General features: G+C 32.8%; 1 protein-coding gene across 1 annotated transcript; it reads left to right on the forward strand.

Annotated features, from left to right (window-relative positions):
- Positions 1-2,569: 2,569 nt before the first annotated feature.
- On the forward strand, positions 2,570-12,606 carry LOC137814359 (uncharacterized). The gene is made up of 15 exons (XM_068617056.1): positions 2,570-2,860; positions 2,949-3,008; positions 3,085-3,201; positions 3,551-3,624; positions 4,214-4,316; positions 6,229-6,271; positions 6,667-6,729; positions 7,413-7,642; positions 10,439-10,559; positions 10,643-10,746; positions 10,948-11,061; positions 11,142-11,312; positions 11,389-11,532; positions 11,613-11,758; positions 12,097-12,606. Exons 1-15 carry the CDS (start codon positions 2,688-2,690, stop codon positions 12,246-12,248), a joined length of 1,815 nt encoding a protein of 604 aa, XP_068473157.1. The 5' UTR covers positions 2,570-2,687; the 3' UTR covers positions 12,249-12,606.
- Positions 12,607-17,404: the final 4,798 nt, after the last annotated feature.

Raw genomic sequence — 17,404 nt, forward strand, 5'->3', positions numbered from 1 at the left:
AATATCCGCAACTCTCACTCACTTATGGATAAAAATATCCAGAAGCATGACGTACCTTCGAATCTGGTGCTCTGCCTGCGATAATGGAGGTCATGGTGGGTGCAGAAGAATGGAGAAGAACGTCGCTCACGGTGGTTGGACAACAAGCTTGCTCACGGTGGCTGCACAACACGGTGGCTTACGGTGGCTCGGTGGCTGCGGCAGGCACAATGGAATGGAAGAACAGAAGAATAGGGTTGGTGCAAGTGATTGGGTGCATATCACAATTAATAGGGTTGGTGCAAGTGATTGGGTGCATATCACAATTATAGTTTTCAGAATTTCATTAAGAATATATTCGCCTTTTACTATTAAGTGATTGGGTGTCAGTTAGAATGTGTTGGGTGCAGGGAGAATGTGCCTATCCTCGGAGAGGTTCGGCTTTGAAAAAAAATTCATTTGTTGTTGTATACTTTTATTTTGGATTCACTATTTTGAAAAGTTTTTGGATTGTTCAGTCTATAATTTTTTTTTTCCAGTATTTTATATATATATATATAAATTTAAAATTTATGGATTGTATAGTTTAGAATGTTTTTCTGGTACAAACTAAAATATATTATGTTATTTAAAAATATATTTCAAATTATGAAATTTAAAATGTATTTTTGGGTTCATAATTGTACAAACTAAAATGTATTATGTCTTTGGAAAATATAAAATGCATTTAAAATTGCATAATCCATTATATTCTTGAAAAAGTCATTCGAGACTTTGCGAGAATGTTTCTTTTTTATTTTTTTATTAAATTGTTATTATTAATATATGAAATATTTTAATATGCATATATAATTATACAACAAGAAGTGGTGTGTCTCAAGGCGATGATAAATAGAGACCTATGATATCGTTTTGTAGAAAAGATCGTGAATAAGTTTTTCATGGTAGTGATAATGATATTATGGGTGCACATGCAATAAGATATGATTTGCAAGATGAATTTCTTAAAGGACTTATTATACTTTTGTACTAGTTAGTTTTGTTGATCATGTTCTCTTAGCACTATGAGATGGTGAAGTAAGAATAAAAAATTTACTTAATTATGATATTCGGTCATGTGGTATTATTTTATTTACAAGTACCCATATTTTTGTGTTAGGATAAGGAAATTTGGTTTTACATGGTTAAAAGTTAAGTAAATTTGGGATCTCGCAATTTAAGATGACAATCGCATTTTATTGTATTAGTTGTAGTGATATCCAAATCTTTTTTGTATTTCCTATACTTATCACCCATTTTACAACCTAACAATACATATGTTTTTCTTCTTTATTGTCCATTTGTTTTGTCATACCTTAAAATGATGATTACAAAACCAAGTCGAAAAAGAATACCCTATACATAACTCAAACAAGTAATCTTGCGTATCAAATACCTATACAAATACATTACAACACAAGTATATGTCTTATGTCAAAAAAGTTACACAAATAATATAAAATTCTACTTAGCTCATCTTTTGTAAAAGGGTGAACATAGTCTCCTCCAACCAATTTATCTTTTGTTGTCATAAAACTTCATAATATTATACTCATCCATGTCAAACAACTTATTCACTTCACTAGATATTTTGCTCAAAAATGAATTCCATTTTTATATTCAACAGTCACCACCAAAGTAATCGGAAGAGTGAGTATAAATCAATGTGATACTTAAGATTATGTGCAATACACAATTCAAAAAAATCTTAAAATAAATTATATTCCAAAAGATACAATTTGTAAGTCATAATTTATAATTTATATTTCAGATTGTGCAATCAAGAATGATATGTTCACTTCTAGTTTGACCAATCAAAAACTCGAAAAATATTTAGTTTAACAATTGCAGATTATGTAATCTAGAAGGTCTATGGATTATAAAATTTGGAACTGAAAGTGAAAATCTTAAATAAAAGAAAACTACAACAAGAGGCTTACCAAAATCCAACAACCAATACACCCCCCAACACCAAGTACAACCAAGTATGCCACTACCTTCACAATGTTCACAAACAAACATTAATACAACTAATGACATAGTAATAGGGGTGACAAAATGGGTTAGTCCGATTCGTTTTTGCCCGACCCACCATTGATATGCTTAAAGTAGGGCGGGCTGAACTAGCCTGTCAAGGTTATACAGGCTGAAATTAGTAATTTGTCCCATCATAGGATGAGTTGGTGAATTGACGGGTTGACCCCCCACTTTTTAAAAAAAATCATTTTTTTATGTTTTTACAATTTTTTTGTTTTGGATTTATTTACTTAGTTGTAATAATTGACATCGCTTTTTTCACAATAAAAAAAAATTGAATCAAACTTTAATATTGTAATAAAAAAAAATTAATACCTAACAAAATAAAGTAAATATCAACAATACTTTAATAAATTAAAAATATAAAAAAATTAATATAAATAAAATCATATATAAAATATTCACCATCACAAATTTTAATTTAAAAAACATAAAATCTATTTTAAAAATGTTAAAAATAAAGAAGTTTAGACGTTCCATTCCCATTTTATCTAACCCACAAAATTGACATATTAAACGAATCCAACCAATACAAATTTACAAATTCAAAATGTCCCCTTTCTAATGCCTTTTTCAATTAGTGAACTTGGTGCAGAGGTGAAGTAGAATCGTTGTTGGGCAGTGAGAGCAGAATGGGGGAGACTCCGTCTCTGATTAGTCTCTGCATGGACGCTCTGACGCAACAACTTCTCCGTCCATTCGACGATCTTCTTCTTCCTTCTATCTACCTCCTTCCTTCTCACTTGCTCAACACCTTAATCACGCGTTTGCCCCCTTTCGCACTCCGCATATTCCACCACCACCTGTACCTTCCCTCACTCTATCATTCCACCTTCAAACCTTCTCCTCTCTCCCTTCTAACCGTTTTCCATTTTCTGTTGTTGCCGGAACAGGCCCTTCGACGAGGAAGGCTTTTCTCGCGATCACTCAACCAACAAGAGGAAACGCGCGGGGTTCGTAGGATAAACTTCGTTCTGTAAGTAAATTGGGTTATGTTTATTGGTGATGGAGAATGTTGTTTCGTTTCAGGGATTGGAATCTGAATTCAGCTTGGCAGATATTATTTCGCCTACGCTGGCCTCAGCGTGTTCAGCTGATTCAGCCAACGGATTGGCAGCAACTCTACTGGGAAATTCATTTGCAAGAGTATGTTATAAGCCATGTATAAATTAAGTTTTATGCAATGCGTATGTTTAGATGAACATCTCTAGAAAAAGAAAACGAGGAAGAAAAAATGAAATGTGTTTTTCTACAAGTTAAATTTAAATCAAGCATGTGTTAATTTGTAAAAGTTATTTCATATTAGTTTCTTCAAAAACAATTTTTTTACTTGAATATGAGCTAGTTTTAGTTTATGGAGACATTTATGCTACTTTATTTTCTTTATTTTCATTTTCTAGAAGTGTTTGAAGTTTACTTAAATAGGTCCCGTGTTTAATTGTGTTTATTGGTTAATGTGGGTTTCGTTCTAAACTTAATCAACTTGAAATAACAGTTGCTTAGATGAAGCGGCGGAGGTAGCACTAATCCCATCGTTTAGTGGGTCTATTGGTGACATACAGATTTCAGGTACTTTGATTATGGATTTTTATTTGCGTTATTGAAAATTTACGTCTGAATTTGCCTTCCACTTCCAGCTTAGGCTGAAGTATTTTCGCTTTTGAAAGTTGTTATGGAATAATTTAAGTTTGCTACTCCTATGATACAGTTTCTATTCTTGTTATCCACGAAGAAGAGATGTGATTGTGAGTCTGTGACATGAGAATGATATGTTAGTGTTTTGTTAACTTTTAGGCATATAGATAATCTCTGTGACTTTGACGTATTGAATGTGGTCCGGGATGTTGTTGACTGATGACAAAGAATGATTGAGTAATATGAATGATTGGAAGTTTCTTGAATTGCTTGATCATCCTTTTTTGCATCAACCGTTAATTGTTTAAATAATTTCTAATACATCTCCTGCATTTTGGGAGAAACTAAGTATTTGCTTTTCATCAGTACCATTACAGTGTCTGTATGTTTAAGGTGTCCTCAACTTTGTGAGTAAATAATCTTATTATCAAGCTGCACAACCCACTTCATTCTCCCTTTCTATCCTTTTAGTTTGTTATTGATAACTTACTGGATTTTCTTTACTTTGGCCCTCTTTTTTCAGACAGTACACTAAAACATATTGGTTTTGTGGGGGATACAAGCCATTCAACATGTGACCATTCAAAATTGTCTTACCATTGCCTACAATTTGGTAGCCATGCGAGGTTAGATATAAATTTTATAGTGTCATATTTTATATGCAAATGATTGGTTAGGGTTGCCTTTAAATAATAAAGGGAAGAGCCATGGATTTCATTTTTCTGTTCTTTGATATAGTGAAATACTTTTCTGATGGAAAAGTTTAAGTGTTGAATAGTTAGTTCCATCTTTCTTTACTTATCTGTTTCAGATTCATCTCACTAGCTAAGTTGAGTTTTCAATCAGTGTTGTTGCCCGGTGATAAGTAAGATATGACGGATAACCCCCAAACTACATCCATCACTTTAATGAGGTGAAGCATTGTAGTTTGGTCATATCATTGGAGTGATGTGTATATGTGCACATTAAAAAATCTAAAATCACTCATAATGCCTATTGATAACTCACTTATGATTTAAATGCAAATTAAGTCAAAAAAATTCTTTAAAAGCTTAATATAAAAATATAACTATTGAAGAGCTCATATTAACCAGAGATAAAGTCAAATTAATTATAGTATATTAGTGGGTGCAAACCTCATCATACAAGTTAGTTTTGTGAGGATGAATTAGGCTTAAAGTCTACTTTCTTAAGATGGTATCAGAGTCATTCATCATAGTCTATTCCAACCAAGTTTGTTGGGTCTCGTGTCACCTACTATCGGGTTTTCCCTAGTCACATGTTGAAGATGTTTAGTTCTTAGCGTGAGGGAGTGTGTTGAAGAGCCCACATCAACTAGAAATAAGGCCAAATTATAGTATATAAGTGGGTGTGCTCACCTTACAAACCAGTTTTGTGAGAATCAGTTAGACTTAAAGTCCATTTATTTAAGGTCGTATCATTTAGAGTCATTCAAAAATTATCATAGTAAAGTTGTTGGGTCTTGTGTCACATGCTATTGGATTCCTTCTAGTCACATGCTATCGGGTTGCCCCTAGTCACACGCTTTAGATGTTCAATACTCGGCATGAAGGAGTGTGTTGAAGAGTTCTCATCGACTAGCGATAATGTCAGATTATAGTATATAAGTTGATGAAAACCTCACCTTACAAGTTGGTTTTGTGAGGATGAGTTAGACTTAAAGTCTACTATCTTAAGAGTAACAATGAAAATGCACACCCAAATCCAACCGAATGCAAGTCAAGAGGCCAAACAAGTTTCAAAGGCAAATATTAAAGAATAAAGGGAGATGTTGTAGACCAACTCTCCCAAAACATTAATTCATAGGTGAAGGCTCGCGAATGATTTTAATCTAACACCCACTCACACATGATTCCTTTGGGATACCAAATTCCACCCTGCCTTTGGGCAATGATGATCAACTTCCTCAAACTTTAATACTGTCACAGATTAACTCTCCTAAAAGCACAATATATTCAATGAGGATCATGAATGATTTTACATCTAACTAGAGCAAAGGGGGAAAGTCAATAGTTTCAGTCCACAACAGGGCTATGAATAAAGATCATGGAAATTAGAGGGTAAAGGGAGCTTTGAATTCTGGACTGTGGCTTACACAAAATATAAATTAAGATCCTTTTTTAGGGCTTTTTCTTTGATTGATAGGTAGTATAAAGTTCAGATGGTATTAGCATACCAGAATGCTCCTTTATATTACGTACCATTGGCTATTGAGTATTTTAAACAAGAGTAAATTGACAAGCTATCTGAAATGGCAGGATCTGGTTTGGTCCCATTAGGGACACATCAAACTGGTTCTCCTCAGTCTGTCTGAGGCAGTGGGCTGTTTTTCACCCTGCCTAGATGACCAGATGAACCACTTACAACACTGTTTTCATCATTAGTTCAAAGTTTAATGCTGTCTTTTGTCTGTAGTAACAATATATGATTATAGCCATGGTAGTAACTATGTTATATTTCTGCATTTTATCTTGGCCAATTATTCTGCATCTTATATCACTTAATCTCTTAATGCAGTTGTTTGAGGCTTCAAAATGTTCTATGTACTGCAGAAGCTAGTGTAAGTTGTATTTTATAGAATATTACGGAGTTCATATGGCTTTTATCTTTTTGGAGTTATGGTCATTATATTTTCATAAGGTCAACACATATTTAGCTTTTACAAGCTTACAACAAATGCTAACCGTTATTATTGTCAATTTAAAAAATTAACATCATCAATCAATTAGAATTACCACTTTAATGACTTTAAAGGTAGTTATTGTAATGACCTTATTGTTCATGAATGGATGACAATAAAAAAAACCTTTACATTGATAGTGCATGCACCAGCTACTCTTTATATTATAAAATTCATAACTTTGTGTAGTTTACATTGGGAACTCTTATAATTGACAATTTTTTAGTTTAGGATCTGTTAATAAAACAGTGTTTGTCTTATACTCTGACTTGTAGGTTTTGTTGAGAGAATGTAAGCTGCAAAGTCTGGTACTAAGATGTATCAGATCCAAGGAACAAGTAGGCTTCCCTCTTCCTATAGAGCTATATAATCTGTATTAAAGAATTTATATTTTTGTACTTGTCTGTACATGTTATATCTATCCAAATCTTTAACTAATTGTATTTTTTCAAGTTTTGCTATTCCTGTGATAGTGCTACACTGAGCTAAAGCAAGATGTTCTTAGAGCATTTTTAGAAGTAAATCTCAACAAAGATCTTAACATAATATCTCTTATTTACAAGATCTTGCATAGAAGGAGAGATAATATTTTCTCCAAAATAATAAAATAATTATATTTTAAATTCTCTCCTATTATAAAATTATTCATTGGTCAAATTACGTATGTTCAAGTTACTTGAATTAATTGGGTTGTCATATATATTATATGATGATTGAAGTAAAGGTGAGATACCATGGCCCTTTTGTGAATAGTTGATATTGATGGTTACTATTAAAAGTAGAAAGACATATCTTTCTCTCTCTCTCTCTCTCTCTCTCTCTCAATGGGGCCTGATGATGATTTATAAATTCAAATTCAACACCTTTCGCTCAAAGAGGAGAATGTTCAAGTTTCCTACTTGGTGAAGCACCTTCTAGATCTGGTGTTAAAATATATCTTACTTTGCAAATATAATTGATTATATCAATACTTTGTCCAAGTGTAAAATGCATCTTTGTGACCTTATCAATGGTTTCACAGATTGATGGATTATGCAAACTTCTTGCGCAACATTCAAGAACGTTAACATCTCTGGAATTTGTTCACTGCACATTCTCCGCAGACTTTATTAATGCAATATTTGCTTCTTTAGTCATAGAAGGTGTACAAAAACATGGGATCCAACATTTGTCAATCATTTCGTCATGTTTTCTCGAACCATGCACAGTTTCTCTACCTAGTGGACTTGTGTCATTTTTGTCTTATGGAAGGTACACGAGTGTAAATTCACTTTTTTATTATTAGCAACTTTATTCACACTTTGTAGTTTTATTGATGTTTGACGTATTCCCTGAGTATTCATAAATACTTCAAAGACTTAATTTGATTTTAAGGTAACTTTTTAGGAGGTTTTGCTAAGTAAGAATAAAGGATTCTAGTATATATCCAGGCTTGGCCCATATGTTTGTATATACTTAACCTAGTCATATAAATAAGAGAGTTGCTCACATTGTAGTGTATCCAATTACATTTGAATCATATACCTCTATTTTTTTCTCTCACTTTTCACAATCTACATAACTAAACAACTGTTGATACATGTATTTCTCAAGGAATTCTGTGTCTAGTTGTTTCTTCATTTTTCCCCTTTCTCTACCATTTAGGGTTAGATAAGGAAATCTTTAAAATAGCTTCCACCTGAATGTAGTATTACAAGACAATATGATTGTCATGTCAATTTCAGGGTTATTGAAGAAATTGACTAACTTCTTGGGAATCATTCATCTTGTGATAAGTGTTAATTATTTGCTTTTGGCCTGTTGCATTATGTTGCCTTTTCTGTTTTACTTTTTAATGCTTCTGTTTTTAATTTTTTACTTTAGTCAAATAAGTGATTGCTACACTTAAGCAGCAAAGCGTCGGTTATACAAGATAGCTAAAATCTTGGTAACGTTACTTTTTTTGTTTCTATAGAAATATTGTACATGTAGTGTTGTTGATGAATAATAAATGTACTCTCCTCATTCATATATTCTTATGCGTGCTATAACCTCTCTATTTTTCCTAAAACCAACAAATTGGTATCAGAGCTATCTTCTTAAGGGACCTATATAAGGAAAATGGAAGCTGAAATAGACTTTTCACATTTTACTCCTCCCATCTTTGATGGAGAGAGCTATGAACTTTGGGCAATGAAGATGGAGTCCTACTTGGAGGCTTTGGATTTATGGGAACTTGTGGAAGAAGATTTTCTAATACCTACATTGATTGACAATCCCAGTCTTGCCTAAATTAAACATCACAAGGAAAGAAAAACAAAGAAATCAAATGTGAGATCAAGTTTATTTGTTGGTGTTTCACAAACCATCTTTACTCAAATTATGATTCTCAAACCACCAAAGAAGGCAGGACTATTTGAAGGAAGAGTATGCTAGGGATGAGCAGATTCAAGGCATGCAAGTTCTGAACTTGATTTGCGAATTTAAGCTTAAAAACTGAACGAATCTGAAAAGATCAAGGGTTACTCTGACAAATTACCGATCATTGATGACAAGGTTAGATTGTTGGGCACTACATTCAATGATTCCAAAGTTGTCAAAAAAGATTTGTTCAATGTGCCAGAGAGGTATGAAACATCAATAACCACCTTGGAAAATACAAAGGATCGGTCCAAGATCACTTTGGCAAAAGAAGTACTACATGTTTTTCAAGCTCAGGAGCAATGTAGGCATATGAGGCAAGATTATGTGGTTGAAGGAGCTTTACATGCCCAACATAATGAAGTGGGAAGTGCCGCAAACAACAAAAGTAAGGGTAAGGGTTATCGGAAAAATTACCAACCTTGTCAACATTGTGGAAAAATGAGTCACCCACCATTCAAATGTGGGAGGAGGCCTAATGCAAAGTGTAGCAAAAGAAATGAGCGTGGACAGAAAGTTGTGATTTCAAAAGGAGAAACTCAACAACAAGAAGCCAATGCCTAATTTGAGTGAATGGTAGATTTGATAACAATGCATAATTGAGCATTAATTTTCAACCAACGAGAAACCTCATTTTCAACAACGTTAGGACGGGTAACATGATCAACATAACCTTGACTCTTAAGCCATAATTTAATATCTGAGGCCCAAGTGTCATAATTGGTTTCATCCAATTTGTCAATGGAGAGATGAACATTGACATAATTAGTATAAATAGACGAATCTGGCATAATGGCAGCGGAAGAAGCCACTGTGGCAGTGGAGGAAGCCATAGTGGCAGCGGAAGCGGAAGAAGCCATAGAGGATAAGGACAAATCCAGTCACCGGTCAATTGGCGGCAACAGCAAAGATGAAGGCTCCGACAGCATCTCTGGTGGGGATTTCGGTAGCGTCCCCGACAGAGTCTCCGATGGCTGTTCCGACGGAGATTCTGCGGCGAGGCGGTAGCGGATCCGGCGAGGCGGTGGGGCAGTGGCTGGAAAATTTCAGTGAACAGTGGGTTTACCAATAAAAATTAAACCCTAACCCTATACTCTAGATACCATATTAAAGGAAAAGAAAGAATAGGGTAAATCCCTTATATATATTGAACACATAGGGTTATGTTTATATAGAAAAAGAAATATGAGTTAAGCCCATTACATAAATATGAAATATGTAACAATATATATAATATCTCATAATATATAATAATATCTAATTATATCTAACAATACACATTGAAGAATTAAATACAAGTCTTGTAGAGTGCAATTAACTTGAGCAATTTTAGAATTCTAAGCATATGTTTGTATATGAAGTGTAGTGTAAGGGGCCGTAATTGTGGGGAAAACATGAAAAAAGGGTGTGAAGGAGAGTTGCTTCACTATGACATGGAAACGTAATTGATTTTCTGAACACCACTCCAACACACACTAAGTTTATTAATCTCTTCAAAAGTACTATTTTAAACATTTTCAACTGTTTGCATAATGTTTTTTATACCGTTTGCTGTATTTCACTTGGACATCTATCTGGATAGTAGATTTTCTGTTTGTTGAATATTTGTCTTCATTCATGTTACACTCATGCTAATGCTGTTACTAGGTCCTTGTGCTCATTAAAATTATCTGACAACCACCATGGACGAACTTTTGCCAAAGATCTTTTAGTGACTCTTCTCGATCTTTCCTCTGGCCTATCTGTCCTTGACCTTTCTGATAATAAAGTAAGTATTTCATCAGCATATACATTCTATATTTTTTCGTTGTTACTGTTGGCTGACAAAAAGTTCGGTGCACATGCTTTAAGATAGCTGGATGGCTTTCTGACTTTAACAGGAGATTCTTGAGTGATTCACATCTGTGCTTTGGAAGTGGAAAGTTGTTGAAAATGTTGCGAGTACTCAATCTAAGGTAACACCGTACTAAATAATATAGTTGTATTTTTTTGTGTAATGTTAGAACTATAATAATCATCTTTTATTGGCTATGAATAATAGAATGTGTACTGAAAATTAATGAAGTGGTTTCTCTATAAGCTTTTTGCATTTATATTTTCATGGCTATCAGTATGTGACGAAGAGACAGATTTTTAATCCATTTATAGTGTTGTAGGGAAAACAATTTAGGAAAAGATGATGCAGAAAATCTTAGGTATGCTCTTGAACATTTGCCTAACTTGGAGGAGCTGGATATAAGTGACAATTCAATTGAAGATGAAGGAATCAGGTCAATTGAATTTCTATTTCTAGTTATAGTTTGAAGTTATGAAATTAGAATATAGTCTCTAATTGTGTATCATCTTACAGGAATTTAATTCCCTATTTTGTTGGAGCATCTGAAACATTTTCTCCCATAAATTGTTTGAAGTTAGAAAACTGTGATCTGTCCTGCGTTGGAGTGAATCATCTCCTACATGTCCTTTCTTCTTTCAAAGGGCCATTGAAGTCTCTTTCTATTGCTGACAATTACCTTGGCAGGTTTGTCTACAACACTAAAATCTCATTTCATCACTGAATTCATCCCTCCATTTGTATTTTGACTTTTCTTACACAGTCAAGTAACCGAAGCATTGGGAAATTTTTTTAGTACCCCAATCGAAGTACTTGACATTGCAGGGATTGGCTTGGGTTCTTATGGTTTTCAAGAGCTTAAAAATCTAATAAAAGAAGAGCTTAAACTGGTGAAAATTAATATAAGGTAAAGATTTATGTGTAATGTTCTTCATTGCTTTTAATGTTGCACATACAATCCCGTGACATGTTTTCTTATTTGTTCAGCAAAAATCGTGGTGGGATTGAAACTGCCAAATTTTTGTCCAAGCTTTTGTCACAGGCTCCACAACTAGTTGAAGTGAATGCAGCCAGTAATCTTATGCCAATAGAATCACTGGCCATCGTCTGCTCTGCATTAAAGTTTGCAAAAGGTATGTTAGTGTCAGTTCTTCTGGGTGACCACTTGGCCCATTGATCCTTGCCTGTGTTTGTAACTTTGTGCTTATTAAGTTTGATATGCTGCTTAAATTTACCCACTAAACTCCCATTTTGGCCTACGTGGTCGCTAGCTACTAGTATAGTAATATTATGGTAAAAAGAAGCTACTAACTTCAGTTAAAAGACTCGTAGTTCAACCTAGGCTTTTACTAGAAGAGTATATGTGTTTCGTCTCAGACAGTGAAGCCATTTTAAATCTAGATAACACAAGTTTGCTCTGAAGTCAATACTTATGTTTTCTTCTGATTAACTGTTTGTTATCTTGCTTTAGGTAATGTTCAGCACGTGGACTTGACAGGACATATATGGGACTGTAAGTCAGAGCACGTTTCTCTATGCACTGAATTTGTACATAATGAATTACCTATATTGGTTCTTCCATCATCATCAATCTCTGCTGCACTTCACGACCATGATCCTTAGTATTAGAATTTTGTGTGAGTTCAATTTATGTTGCTGGGTATATGCAATTAATAGTTGTTTCTATTTTTTTCTTTGTAACTATGTATGTTAGCCCAGTTTTATGCATAATGCTTTCAAATATTCTATTGGATTTTCCATGCCTTGATGGTTCACTGTAGAAACAAGTTAGGGAGGTAAGTTTAACTTCTGTAGATATTGATTGAGCCCTTGTGTTTTGTAATTTTAATGTATATTTTAGTTCATCAGATGCTGTGCGATATAACATGCACAATCTGATGTATCAACTAACAAGATGCAACAAAAACACTTGTTTTGGGGTTATTTTTTAATGTGAACAGTTACCATGGTGCTTTGGAAATCTATTGTTCGTTTCTATTTGAACAATTACCCTTGTTGCATTTGTTTTGTTCCGAAGCATGTGACTGGTTTCCAATCTCCCGAAATTGCAATGTATCCTCTTCTGGATAGCAAATTAGTCCATAAACTGATTTAGAGGAAGTTGCAATGATGTCAAATCTCAGGCTCAGATTCATTTGCATTGGAATGCAAGTGTCAATGTTAAATGGTTTTTAACACATGTGAATGCGGCCCTGCTGCTTTGTTTTTTGTGCGGTTTGTTGAAGTGTTTTCCCTCCCTCTCCCCACACTTTATTTGGAAATACTCACTTAACCTTGTCTGTGATCTCAACCCATATTTGGAAAGTTTTGGAAAATCCTGTGAAATTTTCACAGCGGTTTTGGCATAAGATTAATTTGTAATAACATATCATGCACCAACCGGACCACCACAACTCATGCAATAATTGAATTGCTGCACATTGATAGTGACATTTTAGATACTTAGGAATCTTAATTAGCAACAAGTTAGATTTTTGACAACTAATGTTGTGTTTAACCTCTTAAAAACTCTGATATGACAAGCATACAATTTTACAAGGTTAAATTTGTGTGTTTTTTTCAAAGTTTTCTGTACAGTGATTATGTCGGAATCTAGGTATTTGGCCCCGGGTAAAGGGGGTTTCTTAAATGTTAGTTTTAACTTTAACATTCGTGCGGGTCCCCTCAAAGTTATTGGTTTCATAATAGACCTCACCTCATTATCCTTCATTGTCGGATCTGGACCTGCATCATCTCAGTAGCAGAAGAAAGTAACTATCTTAGTCCATTGTGATGTGAAAAATGAAAAAGACATCCTACCCATGAGGGGGTGGACAGTGGAATCCCTGAAGAACAGTACGAGGAAGCAGGTGCACTGTGACAAATTAATTGTGTTCTTACACTTGGTCCTCTCACTTCAGTTACGCTATACCAATTTAAACATTCCTTTGTTAAACTTAATTAGACTGACTCAACTATACATGTGTGGGTGGGTCATAATGGAATGGGGAGTAACAATTGTGCAAGTACCTAACTTTTATGGGTCGTCCCTTTCTTTTTATTGTATAATTCTTTTGCCCCTCAAAGCAAGTGAATTCCATGAAGGTGACGTTTGACCCTTGTAACATCATCAAAGTGCAGTTTCCATCTCCATTCTTTTCATAGCAATCAAATTTCTCCCCATTCACATGTCTACTGTCTAATTCAACATGATGGGTAAATTATATATTTTACACAAACAGTACAAACATGAAATGACTTTTTAACTAGATTAAATTAAGTCCTCTATTATCATGTCATGCAGAAAATCTTTGACCACATTCATGAAGTCTGTTAAGGGAAGTTATGTTTCAGATATAAAAGTTAGATATCTGATGGCTGTAAAAAAAAGTTTTGAAGAATCAAAATGACCACATGGGTTTTGTCAAAAAGTATGAGGAAGTAATATGTTTATTTCATAAAGTCCAGATTTCATGTATAAAGGTTGGATCCCAACTTACCAACTGTATAGATTCTTAAATCATAAGGAATTAGTTTGAATATAGTAGACAACAAACGTCTCATTCCAATTTTATGATATGCCACAAAAAAGACTATAATATGGTCTCCCTACAGCTTAAAATACACAACACTGCCAAGAACTCCCTTCAGCCAACCTGTAAAGATGAACACTTTTTTCTATTTTGGGTTTTAATTTAATCGAACTCGAACATTGCTAGTATATAAAAGCTAACGACTAACGTGAGCAAGCAAAACCAAAAGTGGACAACTCTTTTTAAGAAAAAAAAAATCGAATATGCTTTTAATTTTCTAAAATCTTGAAGTCTGTCCAAAAGGGTTGTTAACTAGGCTTCGTCATGAAGCTATCCCACCTTTTTTTCTCTTGGCTGTTTTCATCATCCAATCTCAATACTCATTCCTTCTGAAAAATTCCTTTCAACATTTAACAAACTTTATATAATAATGCCATTGAGAGACCCGTGAACAAACATTTTTTATGTTTTTTTTTTCTTTTGTTTATCTGGTGGAACTTCTTATCTGTTTTAATTGGAGTGTTAACCATCATTACATTATGAAAATAAGAAGATGATGCAATGAATCAAGGGACCATCTTAATGTCTAGTTTACACGCTGCCATTAGACGACAAGAACAAGTGAGACTTTTTTTCTATGTTTGCATGTTTGAATAAATTTCATAAAATGATCACCTACTAGAAACAAATCAGACATCATTCACACTTTTCCCTTCACAAAGTTTTCTTCTATTTTCCAATGACATTATGAACTTGTTTCAACGTGTCTTATTAGAAACAGAAGTTGCACCACAATTTAAGAGATGTGAAATCTAACATCTCCAACGAGTGATAGTAGTGTAGTTTCCGTGTAATTTTTCTTGCCTTTTTTTTCAAGTCACTCTCCAAAAGCTTGCTTTCAAGCCTAATAATCTTTTTAAAAGATATGCTAAATAATTCATCGATTTGTGTGAGGGTTAATAGGGTAACCGTTGAGGGTTTTACTTTTTAGGGTGTGTTTTCTTTCAAAGGTGGATTCGAGGAAGGGAAAAATGATAAAAATGAGAGGTAAGAGAGTGATTAGAGAGATTGTATGGATAAAAAAAAGTGAAAAATGAAAGAAAATAAAGAAGAAGTTTGTGAATAATTTTATTGATGTTATAAATAAAAAAATAATTTTTTAATTAATAAATTTGTAAGATTATTATGTTGTCATTGTATTAAAAATGAATTTAGAATGAATGATGATAAGTTATTATAACTATTAGTTACAAATATTATTTCACTTACAAATATTATTTCTTTTAGGATATATGAACTCGACTAAAAAATAAATGCAAAATTATCTAACATTATACATGTAAAAATGTAGAAAAAATATTTTCATAAAATGAAATAAAAATGATTATAACATAAATTTCTTGACTAAATTATCTTTAATCTTATAAATTAATTTTAATTACATATTAAATTATAATTTTATTATTATTTTATAAACACATTATTATTATTTTATAAATTTATTATATGTAGTAACATTATTTTTTATTTTTTTATTTTTACAATATTTAATTTATATACTATTATTATAATTGTTTTTAATTTTTATTTTATTATTACTATTTATTTATTTATTTATTATTATTATATTATATCGATTATGTTATATGTATAATATAATCGATAATCTTGTGCTTCATATAATTAATTATGGAAAGTTTTCCAATTTCATGCGCTTCATTTGTGTTTTAAGGTATGAAAACTTACCTTAACACTTACCATCACGAAAGCACTACTATAAGTACCACCTTTCTTCCAACGAACGCCACCAAACTACACTCAATGGATCACAAACTCAAGTCAACATTAACCAAAAAAATCAACAAGCAAAATAGAAAAGAAGGAAACGAAGCAGCAAATAAAGACATAATACACTTTCCGACACCTCACTTTACATATATTTGTTAAAATAAACAACCATATTCAAATTCACTATTTATCAAAATTAATGGTAAAAAATCTCGTATCATTTTAGACTTCAACTTAAAATTAACTGGTATTAAAAGAAGCTCTCCAATCAATATATAAATATACAAGTCTTATTTCAAAATTAAGACCGATGATGAAAGACTTTTGAACATTGTTTTATATATCAAGGAAGTATTTGAACTATCTCATATGATTCACTTGCTAAAAAGATAAAAGTGAAGTGATTAATGTTAAAGATTTTATATTCACTAGAGATAAAAATATTTGCAAACTTCATCTTATTGCAAACTTCATCTTATAGGTCTGATTTTATAAAATTGAGTTACACTTTCACTTATTCTTAATATGGTATCAAAGTCATTTCGAGTCTATCTTAGAAAAAGTTTGTTGAGTTTATCAGATCATATGTTATCGGGCATCTATCGGATCATCCATAACTACTCATAATATATAGTCTCACACATGAATTGGTAGGTCTCAACGTGAGGCTGTATGTTTGGAGTTCCCACATCAACTAGAGATAAGAATATTTCATATTATATAAGTAGTTGTAAACCTCATAAGATTGAGTTAAACTTAAAATACACTTCTTAATATAATTCATGAATTCAATATTTAAGGGAAAGTGTTGCTATCATCCGATAATTATATTCTTGAGATTGAGGTAGTAAAATGATAAGAAATTTTATTTGAGTGAAACCCATGACATGTGAGTAATGGATGATTATTAGGTGAGGCTCCATAGTCAGATTTTGTTGATAAATTGATGTCAACTGTTGTCATCAGAACTATTACTTCTCATCAGCATAATAATTATTTTGATTCTGTAATAATTTGAAAAGTCTTGTGAAAGCAATTTGAAGGGTGAACTCTTATTTGTGTCTCTCACACTTTTAGAATTGCTGCTTCTTATGGGAAATTCGTTCTGGCAATGCAATGCGTGACATCTAAAAAGAAAATGTTATATCAACCGACAAAGCCTTTGCAGTGTCAGATTTGGTTAAAGCTACAATTGTGAACAAACATAAGATCTGGAAACAGATTTGTTAAAATGGACATAATTCATTTTATTAGGTCAAATATCACTCTTCATTCCCCAAAAAACTAGAAAAATATCTTCCAGCTTTGTCTTTTGCAATTCAAATTAATAAATGCTAGACTACTTCATAAGTTCATAATTCTTTTTGGATGCAGGTTAAATTATGAGTTAAAGTGGACATGAAATATATACTGTACGTTTTGTTTAGTTTTTGGATAGGCTAGGGGTAAATAACATCA

The sequence above is a fragment of the Phaseolus vulgaris genome, chromosome 1 (assembly GCF_000499845.2).
Source record: "Phaseolus vulgaris cultivar G19833 chromosome 1, P. vulgaris v2.0, whole genome shotgun sequence".
NCBI classification, from domain to species: domain Eukaryota; kingdom Viridiplantae; phylum Streptophyta; class Magnoliopsida; order Fabales; family Fabaceae; genus Phaseolus; species Phaseolus vulgaris.